Genomic DNA, 14,549 nt, shown 5'->3' on the forward strand with positions numbered 1-14,549 from the left:
ACGTAGAGAAAATAAAAACAAATGTGTATTAACTTTTTTAATATTAGAAGTGCTGTTTTGTTGTGCGGTCTAATTATTAAGGTACATGTAGTTGCGATTATACGTGCCTTAAACATTTAAAATTACTTTACAATCTAATAGCACAACCAAACTCGTCTTTTTTACATGCTGTTTTGTGTTACACAATTAAAGAATAATAGAATAGGTTTTTTTCTGTTCACATTATGCAAACTGTATTCTTTATTTTTAATGAAACATCTAGCACCACTCTTCTCGGAATAAAATAAAGTTACCAAATAATAATTATGACATTGCGTTGTTTAAAGATTTTAAAAGATATATATATTTTTTAAAACTCTTAAATTGGCTTCCGAAGTTTTAGGCAATTACCGGATCCTATAGAGAGTAAGTACAACATGAATGTCATAGATAGAGTCGAAAGCTCGGTTAAATTGGTATGTTCATATATTACACTGCACAGCTCGAAGCGCGTAATTGCTTTGCATCTAAAAAAGGACAGTAGGAAGCGTGTGGGCTTAAACAATAAGCTACCAATTCGGCGCGACATTTCCTGAGCGACATTTTTTATTTTTATTTTTCTATTGCTTATTTGGATGGATGAGCTCACGACCCACCTGCTGTTAAGCGGCTACCTGAGCCCATGGACATCTACAACGTAAATGCCACTACCCATTTTGAGATATGAGTTCTAAGATCTCTGATTTTAACAGTAATTTAGTGGCGTATCGACATTTCCTTATGCTATGTTTAGTAGTTGGCAATGAATAGTGGGGTGTCTGTTTTGATAACGAATTTCTATAAGATTCATGTGTTTGTTGATTAATATAAATAAAGTTTTGACTGATTTGATGGCGCAGTTTTCTTTTTCCTACCTAAGCTGATCTTGAGAGGCTATGCCAGCGTAACCGAGTGGGTAGGTGAGCTTTCGGGGCTCTAACCTAGGGGCGTTGTTAACACTAGCCCTAGCAAGAGTAGTGCTTCGCAGAATCTACCACCGGATCAGAAACCTATTGAAAAGATCCGGCGAGAAACTCAGTGGGCTGTGTCTATGGGTTAGTTTACTCGCCGAACCCTTCGTCGCGAGCGACGGGTTCAACGAGAACGGTGGCCGGTGCTTGAGGTACTTAAGTTCGTTAGTGGATCGGGAGGATCCGAGTAGTGGAGTAGTTGCGGCCCTGACTGTTGCGCCGATCGTCATTGGTTCGATTCCCACCTCAGGCAAACATTCGTGTGATGAACAGACTTGTTTGCTTTTTGTCTGAACATGTTTTATCTATTTACGTCTATATTTAAACGTATTTAAGTATGTAAGTCAGCCTCTAGTACTCATAACACACGGAATCCTAATTTGGGGCTGTATGACCATGAGTGATTTGTTCCTAGTTTTCTTTATCATCAGTTATGTTTATGATTTAAAGTAATAATTTGGGTCAAGAGTTTGAAATAAAAAAAAAGCACTGTTTTAATTTTCAAACTTAAATTTACTAAAATCGAGAGCAAGTCATATCTTTGTTAAAGGAGGACATTTCTGGGAACAACAAATTTGAACCTGGAAAATAGTATTGTTTTTAAGAACAATCCTGATTCACGCTTTCAGTTATACGAATATCGATCGAGATCCAATTAAATTTGTCTATAATAGTAATAATTAATCAACCCGAGTCGGGATCTTTCGTGCGATACAGAACTTTCCTCTTTGTGTTAGTGCGAAAGTAATTTAACTTTATACTAGCATTATTTGTTATGCCGACCGAGAGGGCTGGTGGTCGTGGCGTCGACGACCGCCGGTCCGGCGTCCCGAGGGGGAGGGTGATGAGAGAGATGTGCTCCGCACTAAACGCTTCACTTTCCCCCTTTTGCCTTTTCATGAGTTGTGTCTCATGCGAGGTTTGGATGCTGGTTGTTGAGCGACAGGAGGTTTTAGTCGGTTCAACTCCGACATGCTCCGTTCTCCATCCCCAGTGGAGGGCGGGAGTCCGGTGATTTCCTCCTGACAAAAAAGCATTATTTGTTACACTTGTGTGTTTTTCCAAGGTGCTAATGAAACATTTATTACGGGCCGTGAATTTTCACAGCTCTCATATCATTCATTATGAACTATTATAGAAAGTTGAGTAATTGTCAACTTGTGGTGAGTAATTGTCAAATTGTTTTTTGTATTTTGGGGATATGTTTTGCTGTAGAGAAAACCGACAATGTTTTTGTTTGTTTGGACTTTAATTGCGAATATTTAAAATTATACTAGCTCGTAGTGTGAGATTAGTACAACAAACAACTGTATGTAGGTGGAAAACGTAAAAGGAATAGAGTTACAATTATTGTCATAAAATAAAACAGTGACATGTTAAGAAGCGAATCATATTGACTTTCGTATTTTAAAGTACTGATGAATTGTTTTAAACTTGATATTCTCAACTGCCTCCCAAATGTGGTCACAGTGCGGAAACAAACATGGTTTTCAAAAGAATTTCAGTGAACTGAAAGTGATGTCATCTATTTTACAACAGCAGCATTCAATTTTGAAATCATATTTTTTAATTTTACTGCGGCATACTTTTCGATTGGAAAAAGAACATATATATTCATATAAATACCAATAATTATAATGATAATTTATATATTAATATTTATAAAACAATTTACACGTAAATATTACATTTTTGCCACGTACCATCCGGCTATGGAATGAGCTCCCCTCCCCGGTGTTTCCCGAGCGCTATGACATGTCCTTCTTCGAACGAGGCTTGTGGAGAGTATTAAACGGTAGGCAGCGGCTTGGCTCTGCCCCTGGCATTGCTGAAGTCCATGGGCGACGGTAACCACTCACCATCAGGTGGGCCGTATGCTCGTCTGCGTATAGGGCAATAATAATAAAAAAATTACATAAATACTTATGCAACGTTTTGTAAATACTAAGTAGACGTTTCACTTTAACACATATTAAACAGATTGACAACTATCTGAAAATATATTTGTAGGGCATCATTTTTCTTGTTATAGATGTGTCAAACGGATGCTGGAGTCCAGCTCGTGCCATAATATATACATATGTATCAAGTGGATCAGGCGAAGTCCTTCACCGTACAAGTCATACATGAACACGTCTTATTTATTAGATATCGTTTACGTTTACAACAAATGTTCCTATCTCCAAGAAGCTAACTCCGACCATTCCATTTGGGTACAACGGGCGTGTTATTAATTAGGCCTCGCACGTATCTATAAAATCTATAGAAATAGCCAAGAAAATACATAAGTGTCTATTTACACAGAACCTTTTAGCTTGTAAATATTTCAAAGTTTTGCGAAGAAAAGAAATATACTTCTAACAAATTTCGAGGCAATTTGTTCAATTACTTCATTAAAACCTTAGAAACTAGCGTCAGAGCCTTTGAGACATCAATTTCATGGAATCACATATAAGCAAATACATTTCATTAAATTTCTGTATTTGATCAGATCGATTCGGCTCTCACGCCAACGCGGTATTGGTTTATTTAGCCCATATTCAATTAATTTAAATTATCATACGAGCATATACATAGTATACGTAAGCGAAGTTGATCGAATTTGTTAGGGAGAATTATATTATTTGTAGTATGGTTAATCCTTTATAATAACTATTTAATGAGCTTGATTGGTAAAGCAGTTGTTCCGCACAAAACTCAACCAATGAACAAAAACATGAACAAGAATCACTACATCTTGAAGACGTACTGCGATAAAATCTTTTTGGTCGGCTCCGGAAACTTTTGGTATCAAAAAACGGAATCTAGAAATGACAAAACACTGCTTTACAAAATTTATAGCTGCGTTTTGTTTTTTACGTATGGCTTCATGACGGTGCTGGAGATCATGGCGGCGATGATGGGCGATTTCCCGGAGGACGAAAAACGGGACTCCGTGACGTTTGCCACAAGCCACACCGTTGTTATGATTAAATTTATTTCCATAATAAAAAACAAAGAGCTCTTGAAAACGCTGAATCGTAAGATGATGATGATTTGCGAGGCTCACGAGGAACAAACGCTGATGGACGAGATGTATCGGACCGTGAAAATAAATGTTGTCGCTTATTGTGTCGCGGTTTATGGTTCAGCCACGTTTTACGTGTTTGAAGGTTTGAGAAAATTTTATAATGGTCAGTATTATATATTTGTATTATGATTGTAATTAAAGTTTTATTTTGTAACTAAAAATAATAAAATTTCTCTATAAGATAGTACGGATGGCTTGAAAACGAACCTAAAAGCCCTTTTCAAGTTTTATTCAAAGGAGATTCTGAATACAAAGGGTATTTTTTAGCGCACAAATTATTGAATAAATGTCCTAACTAACCTTGTCAGAGCCTATAGGCCAATCCCCACGTTTTACTTGTGGTCCATAGCAGTTTGGAAGTCACTATACAGTTATAATAATTAGCCCGAAACTAAGATTTCCTGTAGTATATAAACTAGAGACTACATACGTTTTGAATACCCACACACATTGGTGATGACTATGGGCTCAACGTCTATGAGATAGTCGTTTAGTTCTAGGTGAGTAAGCTCGTCTGCCCATCTAGAGCAAGGAAAAAGTAACATTTTTTTTATTTCAAAGGTTCTCACTTCGTCACTATAGTCACATATTACCCATCTAACGATGACGATACATTAGCGGCAACCATTGTCCGAATTGCCACCACACTAGTCTTACTGATGATGTTGCTGACTATGATTATATCAGTTGATACGTACACAATGGCGTATTTAATAATGTACAAATATAAATTCATAACGTTGAGGCACTATTTCAAAAGATTAAGGGAGAATGTAGATGAGCTTGTAGCGGCTGGGAAGGCGAGATTGGCTGCTGAGAAATTGGCTCAAGGACTTGTCGAGGGTATCAAAATGCATAATGAATTGTTAAGGTAACCGAACCATCTTTTCTTAGATGAGTTTGAATCAGTTATGAACAGTTTCATTTTCTAATGGTTTTCCCGAGTAGTATACACACATAACTACTTTTATTTATTTATTTTTTATTGCTTAGATGGGTGGACGAGCTCACAGCCCACCTGGTGCTAAGTGGTTAGTAGAGCTCATAGAAATCTACAAAGTAAATGCCGCCACCCACCTTGAGATATAAGTTCTAAGGTCTCAAGTATAGTTACAACGGCTGCCCCACCCTTCAAACCGAAACGCATTACTGCTTCACGGCAGAAATAGGCAGGGTGGTGGTACCTATCCGCGCGGAATCACAAGAGGTCCTACCACTAGTAATAAAATGTATTTACTCTTAACATAAACCTGCGATTTGAATTTGAAGTAGAATGTCTGTTTGTTTGTTAGCTTCCGCACATCGCCGGAACTACTAAATGTATTTTTAGGAAGTTTTCATAGGTTGGCAAGTATTCATTTGGAGTAGTGATATTTTAGGCATTTTTTCAAAAATTAGATTGAAAAAAAAAAGTCTTTTTCTTGTTTTATCTGTCAGGTGTTTGAAGTTGTTAATCTCGTCGTACCGTGCTCGAGGCGTGGTCTGGCCGCTGGCGCCTGGTGGCCGCCTGGCGGACGCCGCCTACGGGCTACGGCCCGTCGAGGCGATCCGCCCGGTCCTCTCGGACTGCGTGAATCGCGACTGAGGACGTCTCACCTTCCGAGCGACGCAAGTGCTCACGGGACACGGCTGTTTCGGTCGCTACCTGCACCTCGTCGCCCGGAGAGAGCCGACGCCAAAGTGCCACGATTGCAGTGGCTGCAACGAGGACACGGCGGAGCACACGCTCGCGTACTGCCCCGCTTTCGCGGAGCAGCGCGGCTTGCTCGTTGCAAAAATAGGACCGGACTTGTCGCTTCCGGCCGTCGTGGCTACGATGCTCGGTAGCGACGAGTCCTTGCAGGCGATGCTCGACTTCTGCGAGTCCACCATCTCGCAGAAGGAGGTGGCGGAACGGGAGAGGGAGAGCTCTTCTTCCTTCTCGGCGCCGTGCCGCCGCCGCCGAGCCGGGGGTCGGAGGAGGGCATTTGTCCAGCTGGTCGTCTGGTAGGGCCGCCGTACCGCGTAGGCCGACGTCGTTGGTCGTCGACTATCGCCTCGACGATCCGTGGGTCGGGCGTCCTCGAGGTGGCGCCGCGTGTCTGGTTGTAGTGCTGACCGCAGGAACCCCCTACTCTGACCGGGTTTTGACCCCGGACGGAGATCGGATGTCGGGTGTAAGAGTCCAGGGGAGTCGTTTAGTGGGTGGGCCCTAAAATTCCTTGGGCCCGTGGTCTGCTCTCAACACCTGCAGATCGTTAAGTCCCACATACCTCCTCGGACCTGGTAGGAGGTTCGGCCCCCGGCCCGACAAAAAAAAAAGTGTTAGAAGCTGTAAGCATAACACATATTATTTATGCGAAAGTAACTGTGTCTGTTAAGTTATGTTAACTTAAGTTTTCATATTCAATAGTTAACGCCGGTGAAGCTGTGGGTGGAAAGTTACACATAAAAGCAATTATAGGAAATTAAGCATGAAAATTTTTCTTAACAAAATACACAATATTTTTAGTAATATTATATTGTATGTGAACTTCCGCTTCAGTTTATCAAAAGACATCGACAAAGCGTTCGGGACAGTAATGGCGTTACAGCTCTGTCAGAGTTCGGGCTCGGCGGTCTCGCTACTACTTCAAATTGCCGTAAGTAATACAATTGTTACGCTTGTCTTCACTTGCCCACGACTTTTTCTACTGATTTTCCAGAGGGATAGCGTTATTTGCCTTGAAAATGTTAACGTCGTTTCCTTAGAGATTTTTGCTTGCGCGATAGAAACTGGCAAAATCGTTCCGTTCGTTATTTATGCTCAGAAATTTATCAAGATAAAAACGATTTCATGATAAAAGTATTAAAACGAGTAAAGTGATTGATTAGACGAGCTCTTGGTTGAGAACATGAACTAATAGTTCTACTTTTGGGTGCATTTATGTATTTCAGCTACATTTTGTTTTCAGTCTCTGTATATTCTTCTACATTATTCTGTATATTCTTTAATGGAAATTTGAAAGTCTTATAAATTTTTGTAATAGTAAAAAGACCATTTGCAAATGTAAATTAATATTCGTGATCTATCAGTATACTTCAAAGTATAGTACCAGAAGAAAAATTCAATATGCGGCAATTAGTTCATAGATAGCGGACATTGTATAATCGCATTGTCCTATAACCTATTGTTAGATACTCTTCTGAAGCATCACCTAAAACATCATGCCATAAAGCGCCAGAAACACCACAAATAGAGTCCATTTTAGGCTTATATTGTGTTAGATGGAATGAGCTAAACCCACTGTACGGGAGGTAAGTGGCTCTTGGTGAAACTGTTCAGCTTGACTTCGGTGGCGAGTGCTGGTACTATTGTTAAAGTAGATGAACTTCCAATAGAGGTACAGATTTTGTGGAATAAATGGTAATACTCAGTTTCTCCGGAAATTCTGTGACTGTACGCCATTTATAAATTGGGATCTCCGAAGTTTTGACCAGCTAGCCGTTTATTTAATTAATAAATAGTAAACTATAGTAGGGTTATTTTGTCGCTGCAGTTTGGGTCATAAAAAGTCGGAGCGGTGAAGCGAATATTTCGCTCTCTCTTCCACTCACGAGCCTTATGGACGAGAATAGTGATGCGAATTATTGTTGTCGATAAGCGTTATCGATAGTATATTTAGTTTTGTCATTTTGTGGGTTAGTGATAAAAATCAAAGAAAAAAATTGATAAAGCAACGTATAAGTACAAAAGTTTAGAATACAACAAGTCACAGTGGGTTTCATTAATAACGCATTAATAATTCAAAAAATTTAAAACATTGTTGATAACAACACGTGCTTGTGCTGGTATATTGATGCCAACAGGCAAAATATTATTTTGAATAAATTGTGCCGTTTTGGTACAAAACAAAGGAGTAGCCATTGTGTCACTAAAGAAATTCAGAGAACGAATGCACAAAAACAAATTTCTCTTCGACATATATACTATGACTGCCTTCGATGACAGATTTGTTTCTATCGATAATGGCGTTGCGCCTGCGCAACATGCTCACCGCCCTAGCCCGGCTGTGTTTTATGACCCAAGCTGCAGCGACAAAATAACTCTACTATAGACAAACCCGGCCCGCTTTGCTGGTCCGTTTTTGATTAACTGTTAACTGTCACTATTTACTACTGTCTGTCGCTACCGCTGGGTCCACACAATCCAATCTGAAGATTTATATATGTAAACATATATACACACCCCGACTTTTATGTTTAGGGAATTTATACAAACATTAAAAGTAATAAAAACATGGCAACTGAGATTAAAACGTTCATTTCTATTTTAATATGCTCATCAAAATTGATGAGTTATACCAAGAACACATTTGCAATATATGGTATTTACATAATATATATGAGGGCGAATTAACCATTATTTTGTAGCTTTCAGATCAACTGACGTTTACTATGGGCATGAAGATATTTTTCTTTTTAGCAGCTATGTATTTGTTACTTGCATTATTCCTGTGCAATGCAGGCGAAATTACCTATCAGGTATGTACGTCAATTGTGTAGAATTCTATATTTATATGAAATGGGTGTATGTAAATTTCTATTATAAGACCTACGCCACTTCACTCATTTTTCATATACGAGCTGTAAAATTCGGTTCACTGCTACAGTTATTGCGAGGGGGAACCCGTAGGAAAATTATATTTATATTAGTTCATAGTTCATATAAAGGAAGTTTATCATCAATATTATCATCATCATCATCAATCATCAATACATATAATAAAAACGTAACTGGTCGCTGTCTGTACATGGAAGATATCTCAGGAAAACTATTATAGGGGGCTTTATGAACGCAATAGAACCCAAAATAATGATTTTGTGAAATTTTGTCTGTTTATCTGTTTGTATGTTTATCTGTGCGTTTGTGCACGCTAATCTCAGAAACAGCTCTGCTGATTTACATGTGGTTCACTAATTGATTGTGGTAAGCTTTACTTAACATTTAGTGTTTGTATCATGTCAATTGGTTTATAAATAAAAAAGTTATGCCAATTTAAAGAATCACGTAGCGGGGCGTTTGTAGATTGTTTACGCCTGTGCGGCCGCGCGGGTATATAAAGCGCGCCGATGCCGCGCTGCTGCCTCCTTGCCGAGCCTATTGTTTGCAACGAAGGGCTCGACGAGTAAGTTAGCCCATAGGCACGTTAGTTTTCTATAGTTAAAAGATTAGGTTGACACGTCTTAATAGTTATTATTATTAAACTGTAATAAAGTTAAACTGTGTAATAATCTGTAAGTATTTATAATTTAGTTTTATGATAAGTACGTGTTTACCAAATAACGTTGTGTTAGTAGGTACTACTTATTGTAAGAATACCTCGAAAAAGATCCAACCTCCCCCAGTGCAGCTAAAAGGATGAAATTAGTTCGATCACAGGAATCTGAAGAAGGTCATGAGGCAAGACTCACTACATCTCAGGAACGTCAGGCGAGGTTTCGTGATAGAGAAACTTCGGCTCAGCGAGAATCTCGATTGAGTTCACATTGTTCTCAAAAAAAGACCACTCGAATTAGGGTGAACAGGCAACAGCGTGACGCAAGTTTGTCCATCCATCGCGAATCTTATACACTATCGCGTGAGTCTGAGACTTTCACTGATAGGGAATCCCGCCTGAGCTCCTCAGAGGGCTTGGACAGCAAATGCCCGGTGTCAGGAGACATTTGAAGAACAAGAAACACGTATCACTGCCGATCGCGAGGCTCATGCACTATCGCCTGAGTCTGAGACCTTTACTGATAGGGGAATCCGTCTGAGCTCTCAGAGGGTTCGGACAGCAAATGCCCGGTCTCAGGAGACACTTGAAGAACGAGAAGCACGACTCACTACCGATCGCGTTTTCAGTGAGCCTATGTTTCGCGATGATAATAAAAAAAGGCCAAGGTCGCTAAAAGTTTTGGGTGTAGATCTAAGTGTTAACTGCTTTTCACACAGTCAACTCGGTCACACGGGTATGTAGCTCTGTCCACATGTTAGCAATCCTAGCAACCTGTATGCTTTGATCCCCGATGGATATACGTCTAATGTCGTGTATAGAGAAGCATTACGTTAAATTCGATTTTACTAAATACCAAATGACGGTGTTTATAAACCAAGAGATATGTCCTAGAACTGCTGCCCAAAATCGCTATTCCACGCGGACAGAGCCGCGGGCACAGCTAGTATTACCTATAGTAGAGAGAAGTCTCAGTTATCTTGTGGTGGGGCTGCAATAGGCACAATGGTGGCACTTAATCGTATGTTCTCACAATATCTCAGAGCCAGCACCCTACCCAAATTAATAAATTTGTAGGTTTGTTTATTTCGAGTAATCCATTTTAGGACACGTGTAAGGTCCACTGATGATATCTGCCTTTAGGGTGATCGTCTTACTCGACACTACCACACAGACCACTTACCTATTAGGCCACGGTCGCATTCACTTACGGTAAAAGGACAGGTCCTGTTAAAATAAACTTTTCTTTGATTATTTATTGCCCTTTCAAATAAATTATGATTCCGTTGCAATTCAAAAACGTCCAGATCCAGTCGTAAATTCACATTATCTGAGGCATGACATAGGGCTAAACCTCAGATTTTTTGGTTCATAACACATAAATAACAAAACCCGGCGAAAGTTGTGATTTATGTTGATAGCAGTAATGTTTGATCTTACATTGTAGCTTCATTTTTATATTCTAACTGTAAAAACATATTTTAGTTGATGCCTTCGACCCTTTCTTTATTATACGTTGTTTCCCGGATCTGTAAGGTTGTGTAAGGCTTTGGTATTGTTGAACGAATTTACAAGTCATGGTGAACACATAATTTTTTTTCCGGGCTTTTTGATTTGACTTATAATTTAGTTTATATCAGATACAGCTCATAAAATGACTTAGAAACTACATAGAAAGATGAAATATGACCACTTTTCCTGAAATTAAATGACACAATCTGTGCGACGACTCCAAATGTTTTTAAGTAGTTAATTGGAATGTTCAATGTTGCGGGTGTCGGAGAAGGTTATGGTTAAATCTCTGTAATTATTTCTCTGTAATTAAATCTGGCATCTAGCAGACAAACTGTTAGGTTATTATATATGATACATAAATCTCTTTGATCTACAGTTGCATATCATTCACCTCTCTCCCTAATCTTGTAATGTGGCAGTTTCTTCAACTTTGCGTTTTATTTTTACTATTAGTGGAACCTGTGCTTACAAAAACGGAAATCATCCTTATTAACTATAGTTTAAATTAAGGTTCAATTTGTATTTGTCTAAAATTTTGAAGTAATTGGCGATAAGAGCAAGTTGCTGATCAGTCATTGAAGCCTAAAAGTATTACCAATAATATCTTCGTTAAGAAGATATTTGCATAAGTTTTTGTAATAGCCATAAATTTCAGATCAATTTATCTACTAAAGCACACTTTATTCTTAACTGGTTCAGTGTCTTACGACGACTTGGAATAATTGTATTTTAATTTTTCAGGCATCGTTGCTATCAGATGAGATATTCTACTGTGGTTGGCACAAGTGCAATTCGCCAGTTTTATCGACTCAAAGGAATATCAGAGATATCGTCTTGATTGCAATCCTGCGAGCCCAAAGCCCACTGGTTATGAAAGCCTTTAAAATGGTAGAATTAACTTACGCCACGTTTATATTGGTAAAAATTTAGTTTTTATCAAAAGCAGTATTTAGTTCTGTCTGTTTGCATATTTCTTAAGAAATAATTGGGTATCCCATTGTACAACCAATTCAAGACAACGGAGAATTTGTAATATTGTGCGATTTAAATAAAACCTATAATAGGATCTGTTTGCAAATAAATACTATTGAAGGTCCAATCGCGGAATCCAGCTCATTGAAATGTCTGCACATAACTTTCATTCTGTTTCGGTTCAGTGAGCGATCATTTTATTAAATTGTTTCATGTTTCAGGTGGTGAGGAGTACGTATTCGGTGTTCGCTTTGTTTTACGCGCAGAATAAGTAGCTCGATTCATTTTTGTTATTAAAGAATTATGAGATGTGTTTTTTTTGTATTTATTTGTTCATTGATTCAATGTAATGGAACCGAAAAAATCTCTATCGACAACTTATATTTCACTACTGTCATTTGTTTTGTTCGAGTCACGTTACACAATGTACGTAAGATCGCAAATTCTGATAAATCTGTTATCGTTAAGATTTCTGTATTGCGTACGTATGCAAATATAAAACATTTCAATGTTACGCATTGCGTGCTACGAACATGTTCATGAATAAATAAAACGTTGAAAGACTCGCCTACGTTAAGACCTATTGCGAAAATTTATAGCTCCACGTGTGCATTGATTAGGAAAATGAGATTGATCATTCGACTATTTTTTTGACGTACCGATTTTGAAAAAAAAAAAAACATAATAATTATTGTAATATCCGAATAAAGCATGCCAGCCAATGTAATTAGCTAATATTAAGTTCAAAATACATTCCGTTAAAGAAATAAACTATTAAACTAGTTAATAATATAAGTGGCTAAAGGGGTACCAAAAAGGGATTGTATCTTATTAAAGTTCTGCCGCCGCGCTGTGATTTATTACGTTCCACATGTCGCCCGCGGTATATTTGCGTCCGGTTCAGTAGTATTATTACCCACACTTTCCAGGGCCAAATAAATTGTATGTGGAGAGCTAAATATAAGGAAATGCGGAAAGAAACAGTGTATCGAGTAGATAGATTCATAAAATTGATTAATTGTATTTCGCAATTTCAATTGGTCGCTCACAGAACAAGTTCGACATATCATGTAAAAAAAAACCGTTTTATTTTGATTTGTTTTTAAGGTTTTTTTTTTTCTTTTTGTTTTTCCTACCTAAGCCTTGAGAGGCTATGTCAGCGTAACCGTAACGCGTAGGTGAGCTCTCGGGGCTCAAACCATGAGGCGTTGCTAACACTGACCCTAGCAAGAGCAGTGCTTCGCAGAATCTACCACCGGATCGGAAACGTGACCCACTGAGAAGATCCGGTGAGAAACTCAGTTGACTATGTCTATGAGTTAGTTTACTCGCCGAACGCTTCGTCGCGAGCGACGGGTTTGACGAGAACGGTGACAGGAGCTACCTATTTAAACCATCGTTAGTGGATCGGGAGGATCTGAAATGACCTGCTTAGGGTGACGTCGACTGTTTAGCATTCGGTCCACAGGATCGGGTATGTAATTCCCTGCGGCCACGACAAGAGGGTTAGCTTACTCGCTGAACCCTTCGTCACGAGCGTCGGGTTCGACGAGAACGGTGACCGGTGTTTGAGGTACTTAAATTCGTTAGTGGATCGGGAGGATCTGAGTGGTGGAGTAGTTGCGGCCCTGACTGTTGCGCCGATCGTCATAGGTTCAATTCCCACCTCAGGCAAACATTCGTGTGATGAACAGATTTGTTTGCTTTCTGTCTGAATATGTTTTATCTATTTACGTCTATATTTAAACGTATTTAAGTATGTAAGTCAGCCTCTAGTACTCATAACACACGGAATCCTAATTTGGGGCTGTATGACCATGAGTGATTTGTTCCTAGTTTTCTTTATCATCAGTTATGTTTATTATATAAAGTAATAATTTGGGTCAAGAGTTTGAAATTAAAAATAGCACTGTTTTAATTTTCAAACTTAAATTTACTAAAATCGTGAGTAAGTCACATCTTTGTTAAAGGAGGACATTCTGGGAACAACAAATTTGAACCTAGAAAATAGTATTGTTTTTAAGAACAATCCTGATTCACGCTTTCAGTTATACGAATATCGAGCGAGATCCAATTAAATTTGTCCATAATAATAATTAATCAACCCGAGTCGGGATCTTTCGTGCGATACAGAACTTTCCTCTTTGTGTTAGTGCGAAAGTAATTTAACTTTATACTAGCATTATTTGTTGAACTTGTGTGTTTTTCCAAGCTGCTAATGAAACATTTATTACGGGCCGTGAAGTTTCACAGCTCTCATATCATTATGAACTATTATAGAAAGTTGAGTAATTGTCAACTTTGTTGTATTTTGGGGATATGTTTTGCTGTATTGAAAACCGACGATGTTTTTGCTTGTTTGGACTTTAATTGCGATATGTTAAATTACACTATCTCGTAGTATGAGATAGTACAACAAACAAACGTACGTTGGTGGAAAACGCGAAAGGAACAGAGTACAATTCATCATCATCATCATCATTCTCCTGCCCTTCTCCCAGCCACCTGGGGTCGGCAAAAAATGTTTTCTCCTCCCATACTCTTGTAACATATACTTCCCCTTTTTACCTCCCCTCTAACATATTCGCTCACTCCCCTCTTACCCATATCGTCTTTCACGCAATCCGTCCATTTTTTTTGCGTTTACCTCTTCCTCTATATCCTTCCAGAGTTACAATTCTTTTCATAAATAAAACAGTGACATGTTAAGAAGCGAACCGTATTGACTTTTGTATTTTAAAGCACTGAAAGGTTTTAAATTTCCTC

At 38.6% G+C, this 14,549-nt stretch overlaps 1 protein-coding gene across 2 annotated transcripts; it reads left to right on the forward strand.

The window, feature by feature from the left end:
* Positions 1-3,693: 3,693 nt before the first annotated feature.
* On the forward strand, positions 3,694-12,096 carry Or-21 (olfactory receptor 21). 2 transcript variants are annotated; one of them, NM_001111361.1, is made up of 6 exons: positions 3,694-4,162; positions 4,621-4,930; positions 6,584-6,684; positions 8,507-8,562; positions 11,553-11,699; positions 12,005-12,058. In NM_001111361.1, the coding sequence occupies exons 1-6, from the start codon at positions 3,694-3,696 to the stop codon at positions 12,056-12,058; spliced, it is 1,137 nt and encodes a 378-aa protein (NP_001104831.1). The 2 variants fall into 2 exon arrangements, with proteins under 2 accessions (NP_001104831.1, XP_062530518.1); XM_062674534.1 differs by having other exon boundaries at positions 3,706-4,162; positions 6,584-6,680; positions 8,452-8,562; positions 11,553-11,729; positions 12,005-12,096.
* The last annotated feature ends 2,453 nt before the right edge of the window (positions 12,097-14,549 follow it).

This window comes from Bombyx mori, chromosome 21, assembly GCF_030269925.1.
Source record: "Bombyx mori chromosome 21, ASM3026992v2".
Lineage (NCBI taxonomy): Eukaryota > Metazoa > Arthropoda > Insecta > Lepidoptera > Bombycidae > Bombyx > Bombyx mori.